The following is a 21248-nucleotide window of genomic DNA, read 5'->3' as shown; positions in this document are numbered from 1 at the left end:
TGAGTCTTTGATTATTTTACCCAGGGGTCAGTGAGGTGTGCCTTTAGAAAGTAAGCAAGCTTGTATGAATGTTTTCAGCAGTGTGATTTTGTGCAAATATTGTTGAGTTGTGATTATGACTGACTGAATAGCTCATTTCTGATGCGTGATTGGGGAGAAAAGAGAGATAAAAGCATAAAGAATAAACCCAAATGATCTCTGTTTCCATCTTTTCCACACAGGCTGACAGGCTCTTTGTTCCCTGTGAGTTGATGGAGGCAGAGGCACTATTTTTGCTGGTGTTCAGTGAGCCGTATTCCCAGCCAGTCATTCATGCATGATCATGCACGTCCAACAATCCTGGAAGCCGTCAGGTGAGAAGCAGCAGAGTGGGCATTGATCTGCCACATCAGACACACCATCACTGGCACTGTTTATCAGCCAACACTTGCCTCTTTGTCCTTAGACCCTTCTTACCCTCTTATATACCCTTTGTAACTCCATATATACTGATTGTTGACAGAACTCACCCGTCACCAAATCCAGTCCAACACACCACACCTGGAATCTACCACCTCATAACATACCCTTTAATTTCTACACTGTACTTCGGCAATATTTGGTTGGATACCAGCCAAACACAGTAGACATTATTCCTTGAGTTCAGAGATGTGCCTCTACAATATTTATGCTATGCATTCTATGTACTTTGGTATCTTTTGTAAGAACATCCCAAAAAGAAACACAAATGCATTTGATGCATTTCTATGCCATGATCCTACGATCTCCTTAGAGAATTTTCATATCACCTCATGCAAAACTGAACAAAGCTTTGACATGATATCAGATTATCAGCTATACCCAAGGGCGTAAGTTTGATTTTGACATTGGTGGGGACATAATTTATTTGACATTGGTGGGGACAACATTCCCCGTGTTTTGTGCATAAAACTGTTGTTAGAAGAATACTTTCTTACTCACATACCGCAGGGGGTAGATCTGTTAACCGTTTGTGTTCCACAAGTTGCGCTATTTTTTACAGAACGCCGTTGTAAAATATTTTTAATCTTATTTAATGATTCCTGGATAAATGTTAAATGAAATAAGTAAATAAGCACAAGACCCAGACGGACATCAGTGGTTATGTATAAATATATATAGGCTTGGTGGAATTATTGCTAGGGACAATTGAGTGTTCCCTGGATATTGGTAGGGACATGTCCCTACCGTCCCTACCCAAATCGACGCCCTTGGCTATACCTCAGTATCTGGCTGATGCATTTCTGTAAAAAGTACTGTTTTGTCGCTAACAAAAACACATCCAAGTACATATAGGCCAAGGTCTCGAAGCGGTCTTGATGCATCCTAGACCCATTAGATGCAAGCAAGGGTCTCGACGCATGTCTTTCAGTGGAGGGTGTCAAGACATCCTTGCCCTAGACAAACTCTAACTCAATAATGAAAATTCTTTTGTATATCATTACCATTAAGAGCATTTCAGCATATTCCCTCATCAACGGCACTCTGTGTTGTCCCAAGACCTGAATACACCTTGACTATTGTTGTGCTACAACTCCTAACTAGTCCACCCACACATGGCAATCAGTTCTTTCAACTGATTCAGAATGCAGATGCACAATTTTTCATAGTTTTCCTAACGTCCCTCACCCTCCCAGTGAGCGGTTTACAATAGATTCCCATGTTAAAGTTTAAAGATCAGGTCCATCCTTCCTGGTGACATGGTTAAATCCTGGATTGTATCTAAAGCCCATCAAGTAGGACTCGGATCAGACCTGCCACCTTTTAAGACATACAGAAGACAATACTGTATGATCCTTGCCTTCCATGTGCAGTTAAAGGTCAGGCAAAGTTGTACTTGTTGCTTGAAGGGCTGAAGGTACAGTGTAGGATTTACCCTTGCCATCAGACCCCTTGATTCCAATCCTTGTTTCTATCCTTTCTGCTATATAGAGCAGACTGTAAGGGTGAAGGATATTCAGCAGTCTTTGCATCTTTTTTGGGGGGTTCCAGCACATCATCCACATATTAACAGTACATTCCCATTATGTTTTTCAGCATGATATGTTGCATAGAAATAAAGAGTCCCTTCAGTACATCACTGTACAGCCAATACACAACACTTTCTTTGCACCCTACACAATTTTGTGCAAGTACTTGCAATCGTGCTTGGAAATCTTTGGGTGTTTATCGCAGCCATTAATACAGAGCACATGTCTGAGCATAAGTGTTTAGAGTTAAGAAATTTGCACACAGTCAAATATCAAACTATGTCTGTAGCAGCAAATCGTGAGATTCTTAGCCACACTCATCCATGATTAACAAATAGCTTCGTTGTCAAAACTTTAAAAATGTATTCTGAAAGGTCTTTCTTGTTATGCGTTGTCATGCCAGTGTGTGCAACTCCCAAAGCAGATGTGTTTGAACTCCAATGATCTTCAGTGCATGACCTCATCACATGCCCACAAGTCAAACACCTATACCAGCTTAGTTACCTGATTACTAACGATTGCAATCAGACAGCTACTGTACCTTTAAATAACGCAGCCTGGCAAATACATTTTACAAAAGTCTTGCTCCAGCATTAGGCCAGTGATGATTCCAATCCTTGGCTTGCCTTGATTAGGCTTTTGACTATAGGGTGTTTACTGTTTAGGCTTGTGTAATGTATGTGTAGTACTGATCACCTGACCACTCAACTGCCTCGTGTTTCGGAGCTGGTATGGACTATTGGTTTAACATGATAGAACCAGAAAACCTGCAATCTGTCTGGATTCAGGATACAGCTGGTGTGCAAACCCTTTATCAGACAAGTTCTGTGGTGGTAATATAAACAGTAGTGATTAAGCAAACGTTATATAGCTGAAAACTGCATAATTTCTTTACTTCCAAAGCTGGCACATTTTTGTTCTCAGTTTTATGATAAAAAACTCATTAAGCAAGTATTAAACTTTAACAGCCCAAAAACAAGCAGCCATAATTCATTCAGGGACAGCTGGTTATGATGTTGGGCTTGCAGAGTCAGAGAGAGAGAGAGAGGGACAACCTTGCTGTCTTCCATCTTTCTCTATATATGTTTTACTTCTCAGGCTCAGTCCAACCCACTAATTATGCTACTCTGGCAATGACAGACTAAGTCAATTTGCAAGCATGCCATTGCTAATAAAGTTATTTATTAAAGGATGGAATAGTGCTTTATTAGATAGCATTGTTTAACACTGTGGGTGTTATGTGCACAAGCTAAAGAATGACAATGCATTAATAGTCTAATTAGGTTTTATTGGTCTTTGAATGGGGGCAAAGTGGCTTATTGGTTAGCACGTTCGCCTCACACCTCCAGGGTTGGGGGTTCGATTCCCGCCTCCGCCTTTTGTGTGTGGAGTTTGCATGTTCTCCTCGTGCCTCGGGGGTTTCCTCCGGGTACTCCGGTTTCTTCCCCGTTCCAAAGACATGCATGGTGGGTTGATTGGCATCTCTGGAAAAATTGTCCGTAGTGTGTGATTGTGTGAGTGAATGAGAGTGTGTGTGTGTGCCCTGCGATGGGTTGGCACTCCGTCCAGGGTGTATCCTGCCTTCATGCCCAATGACGCCTGAGATAGGCACAGGCTCCCCGTGACCCGAGGTAGTTCGGATAAGGAGTAGAAAATGAACGAATGAATGAATGGTCTTTGAATTATACTCCATATATAGATTATTCTTTATTGGGAAATCTTGTAGAGCTGCACATTCATGCAATTATCTCACCAGACAGTAATGTAGCAGCAGCACAATCATACTGTAAGCCATACATATAAAGGCCAAGAGCTTCAGAATGGGAGGAGTCTGTAATGCATGGAAAACCATCCCCCAAACCGTTTCTGATCTTCAACAGTTCAGTTTTGACAAGCCTATGCCTATTTTGCTGTTGTAGCCTATATACTCTTAAGGTTTTAAGTGCTGTGTGGTCTGAAATGTTCCTTGTGGTTGAAAGAAAACTGGTTTCAAGTGTTACTTCAGTTACTGTAGCTTTAATATCGACTCAAATATCGTCCGGCATTTCTCATCTGGCTTCTCTTATTAACAAATTAAAGAGCATTTCTACCTGCCGAACTACCTTACAAACTTGCAGGGTGAATGGTAACTCCAGAAACTCTCATAAACTGTCATAAAACGTCCAGGAGATAAGCTGTTCTGAAATACCCAACCGAGCCTGCCTGCCAGCATCCATGGGCAAAGCAACTAGGCAGAGATCACTGGGCCAAGCATAGGACAGTCTCTAGACTAGATTATAGCATATTGCATAGAAGCTCCAAGGAGTAAGTGTTAGGTAAAACTGACTGACGCTTGTTTGTCATTCTGGTGCTCTTTTCCTTGGTTTTTCTTGCTTTGCTTGGTTCTTCGCTCAGATGCTTCATTACACAACATATTATCAGTTCAACTTCGCACCCATCTTCCTCTCCGTTTGTCTGCTGCTACCAGATAGCCTTCATAAATACACCCCGACCACAATCATGTTCCCGTGTTTATCGAGTGAAGAGATTGGTCTTGTTGGTGCTGCATTTTAAATTTCACAATCACTGCAATCCACAGGTGCTGTTGCAAGAGGCCGGTCTGTGCTATTCTTAGCACAGTACTATTAATAGAACAAGGAGCAAGTCGAGACAACAATCTAGCTATGGTCCAAAACTAACAGGCACCTGCAACAAAAGCACCAGTGACTCATACTTGAGTAAGAAGAGGTACATTCAGATCGGGTGGGGTAGTATATGATGGTGGTGGTGGTTGGGGTGGTGTTGGAGAACAGAAAACCATTACCTCATGTTCATTCTGTCAGTATCTGGTACAGAGTGTCCCTTCTACTCTCTTTCAGTATCAGTTCATTATATTCTGCTGCTCTAATCTTCCTGCATGCTAAATCCACATATCAGTCCATTAAGTTTTCCCATTCCTATTAACACAACTACTGTATATACCTCCACTACTGCAGAGTGTCGATCAATTGTCAAGATACATTTTTAATCTGAAGAAAAAAATGGAAAATTTATAAATCATGATATTAGTTTGGCTTGAGGCTAATTCTGCACAAAAAATTTTTGATGAAAAGTAATTATGTTATCAAGATCCATCCATGTATTTTTTGTACTGCTTATCCTACACAGGGTCATAATGACCGCGAAGCCTATCCCCAGGAACCCACCCTGGGCAGGGTGGCAAACAAACAAAGGAGTATGGGGTGAAAATGCAAACTCCAAGCACACAACCCCGACTTGAACCCCAACCCCAGAGATCGCTGGCAAATGAACGAACCACTAAGATACAAGATCAAGCTTCTAAAATAAAGAACAACTGACAATTTAGTCCTGTAGGCCAGATCTAGATGAAGGTAGTACTTATTGTAAATAAACATGAACCAAAGAAGAAGATCCAACCACGAGAACCAACTACTTTCAAAGTAAGAGTCTGGTAACCACTCAACCATGTTTACTCCACTCACAGGTAAAAAGTTTTGCCTTTGGGGATGTTTTTTCTAAACATTTGAAGATCTCTATTATAAGATGCTGACACTATAGCAAACTATTTAATTTTTCTTAGTATGAGGTTTAGATGAGATAATGTGTTTTTTTCCACCATATAAATGTGAATTGTTACTATAGAAACTATACTAAGTTAGAATGGACACATTAATATAACCCTGTGATTAACCTTGAAACAAGCAATACTGTCACAGCTGCTGTAACAGAAAATCAATCAACACCTTGAAAATCAATCAACACCTCAAGTTATAACTGCGAATTCAGCACAACTGTGGTATAATGTGCGATACATCATGTGATAGTAGTTTCATTAATTATCGTTATTTTTGTGAGCTGAACAGCAGAGTTGCATGCAGCAGTAATGACTGGACTACCTGTGCAGGTGAGTAAAGCTTCCTGTGGTTGTGAGATTCATGTCCACCACTTGGAGGTGTGTACCCGCTTTGGCTGGCATGCACGTGCGCCCCCACCATGGCTGCCTGTCTGCTTCCACACTCAAGACCCGGCCTCTCTGCTCCACATCCACCACCTCCTGCACCTCCTCCAACTCCAGTTCCCATCCCGATGCCAGGCCCAGCAGCAGCTGCCAGTCCACCCAGGCAGCACAGCCCTCCCTGCGCTAGCTCGAGCTCGATTTCGGCGTCCATTTCCGCCTCCTCCTGTGCTTCTTTGTTTGAGTCATCCAGGTGCTTCATTAGCACAGCAACTACCACGTTGATGAGCACAAATTGGGCAGTCAGCACAAAACTCACAAAATACATAGGTGAGATGAACTGCAGACTGCCATTGCAGGAGTAGGTGTCGCCTGGTGGACATTCACGTAAAGTGTCCTGGAAGGAAAAAAATCGGATTGAAAAAATGATCTACTCTGTGATACCATGTTAATAACTATGCATGCTATATGTTCTGGACACAAACAAGCAAACAAATAAATAAATAAATACATAACAACAATCAATTCTCAAAAATTCTTTAATGCACCTTCATTATCCCGTTCCAGTTGTCACCAGTTGAAACCTGGAACAGTGTCAGGAAGGCCATGCCAAAGTTCTCAAAGGTGGCATGCCGACTCATCCCCTCACACGGGTAATCTGCATTGCACACTAAGATAGATAGAATAAATAAACAAAGGGATAAATACAGACTGAGAGTCTCTAAACTTTTTTATAATTAAATGCCTCAACACAGAGTCATTTCCAGTCGGTACAGCCACCAGCAGATTTTAACACTTCCAACATGGATCATATTGACAACTTAAATGCTGCTAATCTCATTTAAACCATCATTAGTTGTAGGACCAACATGTTTGCCATCTGTCAGTTATATTATGAGCAGCATTTACCCAGTTCTCCGAATAGCTCTACACCCAGAGCTGCATAGATGAAGAACAGCAACATAAACAGCAGACCCAGATTTCCCACCTGCAACACAGTCATTCAGCATGCCATTAGCTAATTACAGTAATCACAAGCACTGAAATCAAGGTTACCTTGACATTTAGAATAAACAAGATGTCACCAAATAATGACTCATCTGAATAAGTAAGCAAACAAATATCTGTTTTTTTCCCCCCCTAAATAGGGTAATACACAACTGTAGATCTGTATGTAATATTGAGATAGAAATCCCCTAAGAAAACATTGTGTAGAAAGTGTATTAGACACAGAAACGTCCTGAAGCTCAGCAAACAAATCTTATCTAACTCTGGCAGTGAAATATGCACTGGGATGGATAAAGCTGTTGATATAACAAGATTGGCCATGAGACGAAAACCGTGACTTTGGTTTTGTGGTTTTGTGATTGTGGTTAGCGTCGTTCCAACAAAAATACAGGAAGCACTGTAGATCTGGTTCAACAGGGGAGAGAGAAATATTCCTTTACAAATTACATCACTCTCACTGAATTAATGAGTTTTTTTTTTAAGTACAATTTGCTTGTGCAGACTGCTTCATTATGAGAACAGTGACTTGATGTCTTGGATATAATCTGCAAAGAATAATGAAGCAGCGTAATATACAAATACAGCGTACAGTGATAGTCAACCCCAAATCTAATGCATGTACTTTTGTTGTATTAATTAAGAAATCTAATCTCCATTCTCAGTGATCTCTTTCAGCCTGGTAAATTACACCTGAGGTGCTGAAGGAATATATTTGTACTGATGCCCTATTTTATATTGAATAGGTTAGAAATTGCAGTAACAATTAAGGCACACAATAACTGGAAAACACTGTAGGACTGTAGGTAATACATCATCATTCATAGCTGATATGATATTGGGGATGTGGTAGCTTAGTGTTTAAAGCGTTTTGGAAAGTTTGAATTCCAGGTCCACAAATGCCCCTTTTTCCACCAAGGCAGTTTGAGTGCTGGTTCAGAGCCAGAGACTAATTTAAAATCAGTTCTTTCTTTTTTGACACCCAAAGCACCGGCTCTGAACCAGGAAAAGTGGTTCCAAAACATTGCTGGTCCAGACTTAAGAACCGCTTGCGTCAGGGGCTGGGGTCGGGGCTACCGTGACCAACAAGACAAAAGAGAACATCGTTACCGCCATTTTTAAATCATTTTAAATCAGAATTCGCCGCGTTTGGATAAAAATGTACTGTAGGTTCGTAAAGCCATGAGCATGAACAGGAAGACAACATCCGCCATTGTCGACGTTGTGTTTGTGTTTGCCGCTGCTGCGCTAACGTTGCTGTATAATGTTGTATACAGTGATTTAAGACTTGGCTCTGTGATGGCTCTCTAGCCCATGGAAAGACAAACTGGTTCTTAGAAGGCTCGCCAGTGGAACCAACTTCGAACCAGAACTCTGAACCAGCACCCAGTTCTTTTTGGTGGAAAGGGGGCAAAAGATGGGCCTGCTTCAAGGGCCCAGCTGAGCCAACTTTTGCCCCCTTTCCACCAGAAAGAACCGGGTGCAGGTTCAGAGCGCTGGTTCGAAGTTGGACCAGCAATGTTTCTCTCTGAATAAGGGTGTTGCCAAATGCTCTAAATGTATTAAATAAAGCTCTCTGTTGTATCAGAGAGAGTGTATCGCAAATAGAAAATTGGAACAGATATTCCCATTTTTTTTCTGTTCCCATAAAAAAATGCCAGAATCTAAACACTGCATCAAAAACTCTTGATGATTAATACAGCAAATTATATTCTGCAGAACTTTCATTTGCCTGTTAGATATCTGCTTGATTAACAGAGCACAGCAAAGAACTATGGGTGATAACTCTGATGCAGCTTTTTTATAAAAACGTCTAGACCCTAATTGCATAAATTACCCGAGAGAATTTCCGAAACAATGTGCAAAGGAAAAATTGCTCAAAATGCGATCTAAACAATGGAAAAGCGAGCATAGATACGTTACATTTACTTTTCCTCTTATGAACTAAACAGAGGAGAACATCTCAGAAAATATAAGATCAGCTAATTAGCTTTCAGAAGTTTACACTGCTGCATAAGCAATAAGCTCTGTGTGGGTGTGCTGTACTTTACAGCAAAAAAAAGTACAAAAATAAATAAATTAAACGATTATAAAACTTTCATAAGTAGGAAACCCAGTGACAATTCACTTTACTTTAGTTTGGGTGTACTCCATAGCAGAGTATGTTATGTCTAATGAAGGTCATAGATTTTATAGCATTTTATATATTGGGCTTCTCTGATGTTCCTCACACGGGGCGGCAGGAAATGATTTATCTATGCAATTAACCTCTCTTTCTTCCGTTAGCTAAACTGTCCTTGTGTTATGGTTTGAGTATGACACTGGAGAAGGATAGCTCAAGGCCCATGGTTTGTCTATATCAGAAAAGTGATATGATTCTATTAGTCCAATTATCAGTATATTATTCCACAGTTGCTTTGGATTGGATTTTCAAATCTGATTGATCAGACGTTGATTTTACATCCATAACCACTACAAGGGTGTAGTAGTATTATATAGTATAACGACTTATTCAAAGAGATTTGTATGGAAAATGTTCCATATGCCTAAATATAGTAATACACATTTGAGTATATATTGTTATTATGTTGGCTTTGTAGAATATAAATATAAAAATTTAATGCGGCCTAGAGCTTTCGAGCCACATGCACCAAATTCAGATATGTTGTAGACACTGGTCTGAAGTTTGTTGCTATTACTTTTCTAAGCGATCCGAGTACCGGTACTTCCGGTACCGGGTCTCAAAATGGGTCTCTTTTTTCCCATAGACTCCCATTATAAAATTTGGAGATTTATAACTCGGCAAGCTTTCGAACTATCTACACCAAACTCGGCCAAGCTTTTAAATTGGTGTACTGACTGGCCTTCTGGTTGTGCCGCAGCCCCGCCCCAAAATATGCAAAATCAACATGGACATGTGACATATCAAAACACTCAGAACAATGAGGAGAACTTTCTCACATGTATTCTGATGACGTCACGTGATGTCACGTGAAAATCAAAAATTAGCACAACATGGATAAGTGACATATCAAAACAATCAGCCCAATGTGGGAAACTTCCTCAGGAGTATTTGGATGATGTCACATGCTTGTCTCCGCTTACCTCAAAATGTTTTGGCAGCCTAGCTTTCTGTCCACTTGCCTCCTAAAGCAACAAAATCCCTTATATCCACTTGCCTCCAAAAAGCACCATCCGTTGTGAATACTTGCTTCGTCAAAGCCAACATCAAAGTTTGTCGCGACAAACTTTACAAATCTAGTTGAGCATTGAAATGCGTATAATTCGATATACAGACATTTATGGAAGAGACACTCCAGCCTCAAACGCTTTGTAACAGTATGTTTTCCACCAAAGGAAAGTCTTCAAGTCTCTTTGCTGTTCTGGCACCAAGGTGGTGGAATGAACTCCCACTAGGGGTCCAGAGACAGCTGAGTCACTGATTATTTTCAAACAATGGTTGAAGACCAACTTATTCATGAAACACTTCAACTAGCACTTCCTTCCCTGTTTGTTGAATGTATGTATATATATAGTTGAACAGTGTTTTAGACTCATGGTATCTTAAGTATTTAAGAGAACCAAAATTAATGTATCCAATGATAGAGACTTATTGTACGTCGCTCTGGATAAGGGCATCTGCCAAATGCTGTAGATGTAAATGTCTTCAGGACAGACGACTTTTCATTTTTTGCCTTTATTGACTTTAAAGGAAAGACTTTTTGAAGGAAAAAAAAAGAGAGAGAGATTAATTTACCTGAGGTAAAGCCTGGACTACTGTGTCTAGCAAAGCACGCATCCCAGTGGCCATCTTCAACAGTTTCAGTACTATGAACAGAGGAAAGAATCAAAGTAAAATAGTGCCATATTTTATATATATATATATATATATATATATATATATATATATATATATATATATATATATATATATATATAAATCGTCGCTGTCGGGCGGAAACCTCGTATGTCCAAATTTTGTCAATTTCATATTTTTTCACATATCGATGCTATTGGTCAGTCCCCACGTGGGTCTGTTATTTTTACAAGTTATTAACCAATCTAAAGTCTTGAAAATAGCTTGAGCGCAAATCTCATAACTCCATTGGACACTTCAACTGTCCACCTCTTCCTCACTCCGTGGGAGAGCTTCGCGGCATATTTCTCCTCAAGAAGAGTCGCAACGAATCAACACGTCTTCTGAGGTAAATGTCTTCAAAACACTGGGCTCAAAGAAAAAAAAATCTTGACCCCCGCTAGTTCTGGTGCTCGTCTGAGGACAGGAATTTAGCGCAAGACAATCCACTGCAACGCGGACTAAACCCTGTGCACTGCAGATAAGGTACGGCGTTTTTTTAATTTCCTGTAAAATAACGGTTTTGGAGATACGAGGATTCCGCCCGACAGCGACGATATATATATATATATATATATATATATATATATATATATATATATATATATATATATATATATATATATTTAGTCAGAGACATTTTAATGGAGGTCCCATTGGTCCTAATTGCAGCGGAAAGTAAAATACCAAGTGTCAGAATTTGAATCCATAACGTGATGTGGGCACAGAGAAGCCCAGAGCCCAGTCTACACCTTTTCTGGACATCTGTAAAAGCCATTAATTAGCATCAGAGCCATCCTCAGGAACATTATAACCCACCAAGCTGCTCTCTGAGCACCTACAAGCTTTCTCTAGTATTACAGACAAGCAGCAGTCAGCGTTCACAAAGAAAAAAAAAGACTTGTTCGACACCAAAGTCCTTGTAGCTATGGGCTGGTACTGTATAATTACACCAAGGTTTCTCTAAGGTCCTCACTGAGCTCTGATATCTATGTCTGTTCTCAGTGGAAGAGATAGATGGGACGAGGAGATACAAAAAGAGACAAGGGGGGGGAGGCAGGAAGCATTTTAAGGGGGTGATGGAAAAGGGAGAAGGGTTAGAAAGAAAGAGGGAGATGGAAAAAGGAAGGGAGAGAGGGAGAGAGGGAGGGAGGGAGGATGGAAGGAAGGAAGGAAATGTTCATTAAAATTCTAGGTATTAAGTAACATACTTCCCAAATAACTTCAACCTGCAAATGATTCAGAATTCATAACCAGCATGTTGAACAACATACGGTAATTCATTAAGATCCTACAAATCTACAAAGGTCACAATAACAGAACAGGATTTCTGCAAGACACTGACCACGGGCGATCCTCAACACCCGCATGATCCGAATAATGGTGGGGTTGATAGGAAGCGAGGCATTAATCTCGATCTCCTCCAGAGTGATGCCCATCACAGACAAAAGCACAATGGCCAGGTCTAGTTGATTCCACCTGCACCCAAAGATGGCAAGCATGAGGAAGAGAAAGAGAGACAATAAGATTTAGGTTTATTCATTTATTCATTATAGACATGATCTAAATTCTGATGTCTGTGTTGTAATCGTTCCAGATGAGCCGAGTGATTATTAATAATAAAAGATTCTGCACCATGGAAATGCAACCACTGTGTCTTCCATATTAAATCATAGAACAATAAATAATGTAAGTTTTTTTTTCTCATGATGATTCACTAAATACCAAACACCATGTTCTAAAATATGTACACTGTGTTTTATTTATTAAATTAAACTTTCATTAAATCTGACTGCCTTTAAATGAGACTGATTCAAGGAGCGAATATATAATAGAGTTCACATAGAGTAAACAAATATATATAATTTATCCAATAAAAGTATATCTTACTCTCCTTCTTTATAGTTTATTTTAATGATGATCTGCTGAGCGCTTTGCTCTTATTGGCCTATATTAGGTCAGCTAAAAATACCTGGATAAGTTAAGCTGCGCTTTATATAAACCAGCTTTATATAAACCACCATTCATTCATCTTCTAACGCTTATCCGAACTACCTCGGGTCACGGGGCATCAAGGCAGGATACACCCTGGACGGAGTGCCAACCCATCACAGGGCACACACACACACACACTCTCATTCACTCACGCAATCACACACTACGGACAATTTTCCAGAGATGCCAATCAACCTACCATGCATGTCTTTGGATAGGGGGAGGAAACCGGAGTACCCGGAGGAAACCCCCGAGGCACGGGGAGAACTTGCAAACTCCACACACACAAGGCGGAGGCGGGAATCGAACCCCCAACCCTAGAGGTGTGAGGCGAACGTGCTAACCACTAAGCCACCGTGCCCCCCGAAATCGTGTTTATCAAAGAAAAAAAAAAGTTTAACAATAACTGTGTTAACAATAAGAGTTTTTGTGCCTTGTCACTCAAATGATGAAACTGATAAATAGGTAAGAAATAAATCCATGAAAGGAAGGAAGAAAGGAAAGCAGTAGCTGACAGGTCACATAAATATTTGCCCGAATTTCACCTTTCATCTTTATACCACTGATGCAGCAGTCCACATTATTCCAGTTTGTAAATCAGGCAGAATTTAAACTACACGTGCTTCTAATTTTCACATGCACAAATTTCTAAACACGTCAGTTTCTTTTTCCCCCTCAATTTTGTCAAAGGCAACACGATGCCATTAATAAGCATTAAGTAACAGACTGCTGTAATTGCAGCATCGCTCTGTACAAGCAACAGCTTGAGAAAACAGAGTGTGTGAGTCAGGAAAGAACAGGACAGGATGGGAAACGAGGGGAATAATTAGTGTATTTCATTAATTATGTCTCAGAACTACGTGTGTGAATGTGTGTGCACTTGTAGCCTCCGTGTCAGCATTTAGCCTGGAGGACGGCCGTACCTGTCTTTAAAAAACCGACGGAAGCCGAAGGCGATGAGTTTGAGAGTGGCCTCAACCACGAAGGTGGAGCTGAAGAAGTAATTACAGTACTTCAGAGCGGTTTCGAGAGACTGAGGAGAGAGAGAGAGAGAGAGATAGAGAGAGAGAGAGAGAGAGAGAGAGAGAGAGAGAGAGAGAGAGAGAGAGAGACAGAGACAGAGACAGAGAGAAAGAGAGATATAAAGAAAGGCAGACAGAGAAAAAGACAAAGAAAGACAGACAGAGAGAAAGAGAACGAAAGACAGACAGAGAGAGAGAGAGTGTGTGTGTGTGTGTGTGTGTGTGAGAGAGAGAGAGAGAGAGAGAGATAAAGACAGACAGACAGACAGACAGACAGACAGACAGACAGGGAGAGAAAGAGAGAGAGACAGAGACAGAGAGAAAGAGAGATATAAAGACAGACAGAGAGAAAGAGAAAGAAAGAAAGACAGACAAAGAGAGAGAGAGAGAGAGAGAGAGAGAGAGAGAGAGAGAGAGAGAGAGAGAGAGAGAGAGGGGCATTTGAGAAAAAAAATATATGAAAAAATACATATTTTGTAGAGTTATTTATTTATTTGTTTGTTTGTTTGTTTGTTTGTTAATTAATTATTTTTTATTTCATTTGATTAATTTATTCAATTATCTATTTCCAATTTTTTATTCAAATCTTCGATTATTATTTGATCTTAAATTCCAAAATTTTCTATGATGTTATAGAACAAAAGTTAATGAAACTAAAATGAACTCAAAATTTTTTTTTTTTTTTTTTTTTTTTTTTTTTGCATTTGTATTAATTCAAGCTGATGCTACAAAAGTCAGGAATATTACTTTTTTAATTAATTCAGAAATATTAACACTTTTCCATCAATACGAGCTGCTATTATCTGATATTTAAGTCTGATTCAACAATTTATCCTCCGATGGAAGACACATAGGTGCTGTTCTGACCTTCGGTTGGTCGTAGTGCTCCAGAGACATGGTGATGACGTTGATGCAGATGATGAGGGTGATGAAGAGGTCCAGGTAGTGGCTGGTGCATAACGAGTGGATCATCAAGCGTACGTGGCCGTACCCGGCATAGTAGGGCAATTTCTGAGCCTCTGCAGAGACAGACAGAGACAGCGAGAGATCAGTCATAAGGGAAAGGAGTGGGAGGCTTGGGGTGAGATTGGCAGACACCAGAATTTGCAGATACTGGCAGAGACAAGAGTCAGCAGAGCAAAGCAAAAGGAACAGAGCAGCACTTTTAAGTGATGCAAGAATGTCGCTGGCACTGGGAAAAAATTCATCACCAAATCCCTGGCAACAAAAATACTGTTTTTTTTTTTTTCTTCTGTATTGAACAATGTACACACTGCTGTCAATGTTTGAGAGTATTTTTAGAAGTTTTGTAAAAAAAATAAAAAAATAAATAAATAAAATAAAAAAATAAATAAAAATTAAAAATCAATAAAAAAAATTCATGTTTCCTCAAGTGTAATCAATTGCATAACTTTGGGCAGAGGAGATGGATGCATTCCTTTATAAAAAGAGACCATCATATAATGTGAACAGAATTTTCTTTATTCAAGAATGAGAACTACATAATCCAGTAAACTGTGCATGCAATTTACTAGTTATGTTTATTATATTAATGATACCAGACTTATAATAACTATGGACGTCTATAATAAAGTATATTATTATTATTATTATTATTATTATTATTATTATTATTATTATTATTATTATTATTATTATTATTATTATTATTTCTCATTATAATGAGAAATGTCCCCATTGTGGGATGAATAAAGGTATATATTATCTTCTTCTTCTTCTTCTTCTTCTTCTTCTTCTTCTTCTTCTTCTTCTTATTATTATTATTATTATTATTATTATTATTATTATTATTATATTTCTTTTATTTCTTATTGTGTTATTTATTTATTTATTTTTAACGTATTTCTGTATGCTCCCAAATTGCTATCATCTAAAAAACAAAGACTAATAATATTAATATATAAAACATCAGCACACAAGGATAAGGTCAAATTCAACATTAGATTTTAAAACCAATTCCAAAAGGAGATCCAAAGGAAATCAAAGAAAATGTTAGGATAAAGGATTGAAGCTCTGCCGCATCAGTCTCTGTAGGTACAGATAATCATGGCATTGGAACCGAGATGAAAGACATTGTTGGTTAAGCAAAGTGAACACAGACTGAAAATATTGAATGAATAGATGAAAATAATCAACATTCATCACAAAATCATTTTCACAGGAGTTCGATAGATAGATAGATAGATAGATAGATAGATAGATAGATAGATAGATAGATAGATAGATAGATAGACAGGCAGACAGACAGACAAATAGATAGATAGATAGATAGATAGATAGATAGATAGATAGATAGATAGATAGATAGATAGACAGACAGACAGACAGACAGGCAGACAGACAGACAGACAGACAGACAGACAGACAAACAGACAGATAGATAGATAGATAGATAGATAGATAGATAGATAGATAGATAGATAGATAGATAGATAGATAGATAGACAGACAGGCAGACAGGCAGACAGACAGACAGACAGACAGACAGATAGATAGATAGATAGATAGATAGATAGATAGACAGACAGGCAGACAGACAGGCAGACAGACAGACAGACAGATAGATAGATAAATAGATAGACAGACAGACAGACAGACAGACAGACAGACAGATATAAAAATGTAAAATATTGAGTAGCAGTAAGTAAAGAGAATAAATACAGATTAAAGCCTGTACTAAGCCACTCCTCAGATTTTACTTTAAATGTACAAATTACACTCTGCTAAGACATACTGTATATAAAAATCTACCCAAGTGCAATCACTGTTTATGAGCAAGGCATCTCACCTGCAATACTTTAACATCTTTTTTATTCATCAACAAACTGCTGCTCAGGAATAACTGCAGAAAGCAAAGGGACTGTTAACACGTCAAGCCGAGAGCGTTTAGAATCCACAACAGCCAACCTGGTGCAGGCTACACACTTTGACACCTTCTATTTTGAAACAGCTCACTTTCTTACTGTATGGCTCACACTGCCTATTTGGAGAGCTAGAACATAACCTCGAAAAAAATAAATGGTGGAAAGGTCAGCATCAGGAAGGATGTGCAGTCGATAATAAGGGAAAAAAAATCCATGGCGGAACAAAGCAGGTGAAAAGAAAAAAAAAAAAAGGAGGTGGACGAGGGCAGTGCTGGGTTCAGGGTGATTTCGGCTCATCTAAATTAAGACGTGAGGAGTCAAAGCAGAGGGAAAGGAAGAGAAGGAGAAGGAGAAGGCGGACAGCTGGGGAAGAAACGACGAGTAAAAAAGAGGATGAGAGGAGACAGGAGAAGACGGAAGGAGACAGGAACGACAGCGAGATAAGGCAGGATAAATAAATGAAGAGTGATATGAGTAATGAAAGAAGAACAGAAGCCCAAGACAAGAATGAAATTATTAAAAGGGAATGAAAGATGGAGCAAAAAAAGAGGGCTGTGATTAATGCTAAGTCTCCACTGGGGAAGACAAAGTCGCTAATGTGCTGAGGAAAAAAAAATGTGTTTCAGCTACATCTGTATTCTTCTGTTGTATCGTCTGATGTAAATGTGGTCGAGTTCCTGAAATTCTCAGATTTGATTCATGGGGATTAAGTCGCTGGTCAATTTTCTACAACAGCAGTAGCTTTCTATTAATGAGTTTGTTCTGATATGTTGGCATTGCTAGAGTAACAACTTAGTAAGAATTTGTAATCAAGGACTAAATTAAAACAGGCATTAATAAAGGAAAAATATTGTGAGTTGTTTTTTATTAGTTATTTATTTATTTATTTATTTATTTATTTATTTATTTATATTACATTTTATTATGATTTTTTTGTTTTTTTTTACACACTTTATGTATTCATTTAAATGTCTGAGGCATTTATTTATTTGTATTATAGTTTATTATTTATATTTATTTTATTTTTATTACGTTATTTATTTTATTATTAATTATTAATTTATTTGTGTATTTATTTGTTTAAATGTCTAAGGCATTTATTTATTTATTTATTTTTATTACTTTTTTTTTTTATCAAATTTATTTATTCATTTAAATGTCTAAGGCATTTGTTTCTTTTATTATATTTTATTATTTATATTTATTTTATTTTTATTACATTTATTTATTTATATTACATTTTATTATATATAATTTTTTTTTATTTATTTATTTTTTATCGCATTTATTTATTTATTTATTTATTTAAATGTCTGAGGCATTTATTTATTTATTTAGCTGTGATAGAAGGAGTCTCGAGTTTCAGTATTTTTCTGATTACTGCTTGATATGTGTTTTTTTTTTGTTTTTTTTTTAACTCTAAAATCTGTAGCTGAAATCTAACTGCAGGTTATTACAAACATAGAGACAGAATGAACAAGAGAACGAGAGGAAAATCATTTTACTCAATGTACCCATGGTAATGTGATGTTTTCAAGTGCACGTTATAATAAAGCGAACAGAACCCTCTGTCTATCTACGCCCTCCTTCGCTTACTTACTCCGTCTCTTCTTCTCCATCCGCCTCAGCCTCTTCTCCTCCCTCCGTTTGGCCTCCTCGACCTCCTGGTGCTGGCGGCACTTGTGGAAATTCTCCACCACCACCCCGACGAACATGTTCAGCACGAAGAAGCTGACGATGAGGAGGAACGAGATGAAGTACAGCAGCATCCACGGGTTGTTGTTGGTCACCGGCTGGGAGACAGACAAAGATGGACGGGGGAATAGCAGCAGAGGAAGATAGGAGAAGACAGGGGAGAGGTGAAGAGGAAGAAGGGAACAGAAAGCAGGAGAAAAGGCTAAAGGAAAATGAAGGTGAATTTTTTAACAACTTTAACAAAAAAGTTACATTTATTTTTGCATTAGTATTTGTTCAAACTGTTTCAATAAAACAACTTTTTATTGAAAAAAAAAATGTTTTTAAAAAATTCCATTTGTTTATCGCCACAAGATTTGATTCAAGTTTAGAATTTAGATTCAAATTCTTGATTTACTCAAAAATCCAAAAAAAATAATTGTAAATATAAAGTCAGAAAATAAAGCTTGTAATTATGATTCATGTCTCACCGTGTGAGCAGATTTTCTGTCTAGCACACAGAAGCCTGTTATACAAAATCTAATATAAAAAAATTTCAATTTATTTTATCTTTAATTTGAACTAGTATTAAAGTTGTCCTGCATCAGTGTAGACTGAAACAGACAGCAAAAAAAAAAGAGAAAACTGTGCTTTTTTGTTTATATTGGGACATCTGCAGTAAAATAATAACTTAAAATCAGATAAATTTAATTATTAATTTGTTTAAAAAAAGAATAAGTGATAAGAATTTTATACTCATTTTTATAATTTTATAAAATGTTTTCCTCACTGGATTTGAAAGATTAAAGCATAAAAAAATGCATAGTATTTTTTTTTAATGCTGTGTTAGATTCTTACAGATTTATTAATAAGACTCTGAACTTTATGTCATGAAATATCTTCTTCTTTGATGCTGTGTGCAGAAATCTACAAATATGTGTTTGTGTGTGTGTGTGTGTGTGTGTGTGTGTGTGTGTGTGTGTGTGTGTGTGTGTGTGTGTGTGTGCGTGTGTGTGTCTTATACAACTCTCTCTCATACCTGTTGATCTATTCCAACAGCATCGAGTCCATGGTACATTATATTGACCCAGCCATCTTTAGAGGCCAAAACAAACAGAGACATCAGAGCCTGGGGAACAAAACAGACCCACAAATAGACAATAGTTATTTATGAAATGTCTTCATCTCCGAAATCCAAACTTGTGCATGAGTTTTAGAGTTGTAATGAAAATAAATAAAAAAATGTAAAAAAAAAAAAAATTACCTAATAAACCAGTAAAACAAAAACAAAACTACTACTATTACTACAGATTGTTTAAATAAATAAATAAATAAATAAATAAATAAAGCAAAAAAAGAAAGAAAAATAAATGAAATAAAGTAAACAGAATATTTAAAAAAAAAACATTTAAACAAAAATATGATGATGATGATGACAAAAAAATTATTTTTAGTAGTGGTTTTGAATACAAACTACGACTATCTAAAAAAATCTAAATGAATTTTTTATTATTATTATTATTATTATTATTATTATTATTATTATTATTTATTTATTTATTTATTTATTCATTTTTTTTATCTATTTTAAATATTAATTAAAAAAAAATTAAAAAATGACCAAATAACAAAGAAAAAAAAAATAAATGTCAACAATAAAATGTAAACAAAAATTGATTTTTGGATTCCAATGATATTACGAATTGGTAGTGCTCAACATTAATAAAACAGTAAAAACTAAACAAAATGCATTTATCTTCAGCAAGGGCTAGATCTCGGGCAGGCTTCAAATCCAAAGCCTATGTGAGGTGGAAAGGAAAACACCCTGGATGCGACACCTGTCCATCGCAGCACACAACATACACAAACACACACACTCACACACACACACGCACACACTCTCTCTCTCTCTCGCTCTCCCTCTCTCATTCTCACTTTAGCCTAGCCAAGCCACCTAAGGCATGTTTTTCAAGAACACAAAGGAAAGTCACAAAGACATTTGGAAAACATGCTACACCCAAACAGACAGACAAAACATTAATTAAAATACATATATTACTTATATACATATAAATACAAATACATTATATATATATATATATATATATATATATATATATATATATATATATATATATATATATATATATATATACATTTATATTAATTAAAAAATATATTAATTTAAATAATGAAACATTTGTGTACCTGCCCCAGGTTGTCAAAGTTATACTTGTGATGAACCCATTTGTATTTAGCCAAAAGACAGTCAGACTTATTGGTGATATTCTTGACATCCAGCCCAATACAATAATAGAACTTCCCTTTGAAGAGCTGAAACACACACACACAGATATTTGTGCTAGACAATGTTTCATTAAGTCCCCAGATGCAATATTGAGGTTAAGATAAGGAAAAATAACTCATGGAGCTAAAAAGTACAGTACGACCGAGGACAGGGAGATGAGCTTTCAGCATTCATTACAGGCCAAGAGAGATCCGATACGGTAACAAAGGGGAGGGTGAGTGAGTGCGAGAGACAGAGCGATCAGTATGAACACTCTGATGGGTTTTGACACAGAGCAGGGAAAGTGAGTAAAGAGATGATTAAATAGCAGATGAGGCTCGAGGGAGGTTTCTTTGTTGGATGGGGTGAAGAGGGTGGATTGGGGATGATAGTGGGGGTTAGAGGGGTTGGGGTTGTGGGACTAAAAAAAATAAGCCGGTTCCAACCTGCACGCCGAGAATGCCGAAGATGATGAAGAACGCACAGCAGATGAGCACAATGTTTCCTATGGGCTTGAGAGACGTGATGAGAGTCTCAACCACCAGCTTCAGTCCAGGAGCCCGGCTGATCACCCTGCATGC

General features: G+C 37.7%; 1 protein-coding gene across 1 annotated transcript in view; it reads right to left on the bottom strand.

The window, feature by feature from the left end:
* Window positions 1-21248, bottom strand: part of LOC132844910 (voltage-dependent T-type calcium channel subunit alpha-1I-like) — a 147773-nt gene that overhangs the window by 9816 nt on the left and 116709 nt on the right. Inside the window, exons 22-32 of the mRNA XM_060868793.1 lie at window positions 21114-21240; window positions 20589-20714; window positions 19420-19509; window positions 18307-18499; window positions 14689-14840; window positions 13723-13832; window positions 12150-12283; window positions 10706-10776; window positions 6853-6931; window positions 6492-6613; window positions 5885-6340 (exon numbers count right to left, since the gene is read on the bottom strand). Of these exons, the coding sequence (XP_060724776.1) occupies window positions 5885-6340; window positions 6492-6613; window positions 6853-6931; window positions 10706-10776; window positions 12150-12283; window positions 13723-13832; window positions 14689-14840; window positions 18307-18499; window positions 19420-19509; window positions 20589-20714; window positions 21114-21240 (1660 nt within the window). The remainder of the gene's footprint in view (window positions 1-5884; window positions 6341-6491; window positions 6614-6852; window positions 6932-10705; window positions 10777-12149; window positions 12284-13722; window positions 13833-14688; window positions 14841-18306; window positions 18500-19419; window positions 19510-20588; window positions 20715-21113; window positions 21241-21248) is intronic.

Source organism: Tachysurus vachellii, chromosome 4 (assembly GCF_030014155.1).
Source record: "Tachysurus vachellii isolate PV-2020 chromosome 4, HZAU_Pvac_v1, whole genome shotgun sequence".
Lineage (NCBI taxonomy): Eukaryota > Metazoa > Chordata > Actinopteri > Siluriformes > Bagridae > Tachysurus > Tachysurus vachellii.
Note: the sequence above shows the minus strand (reverse complement) of the source record. Positions and strands in the feature narration are given on the sequence as shown.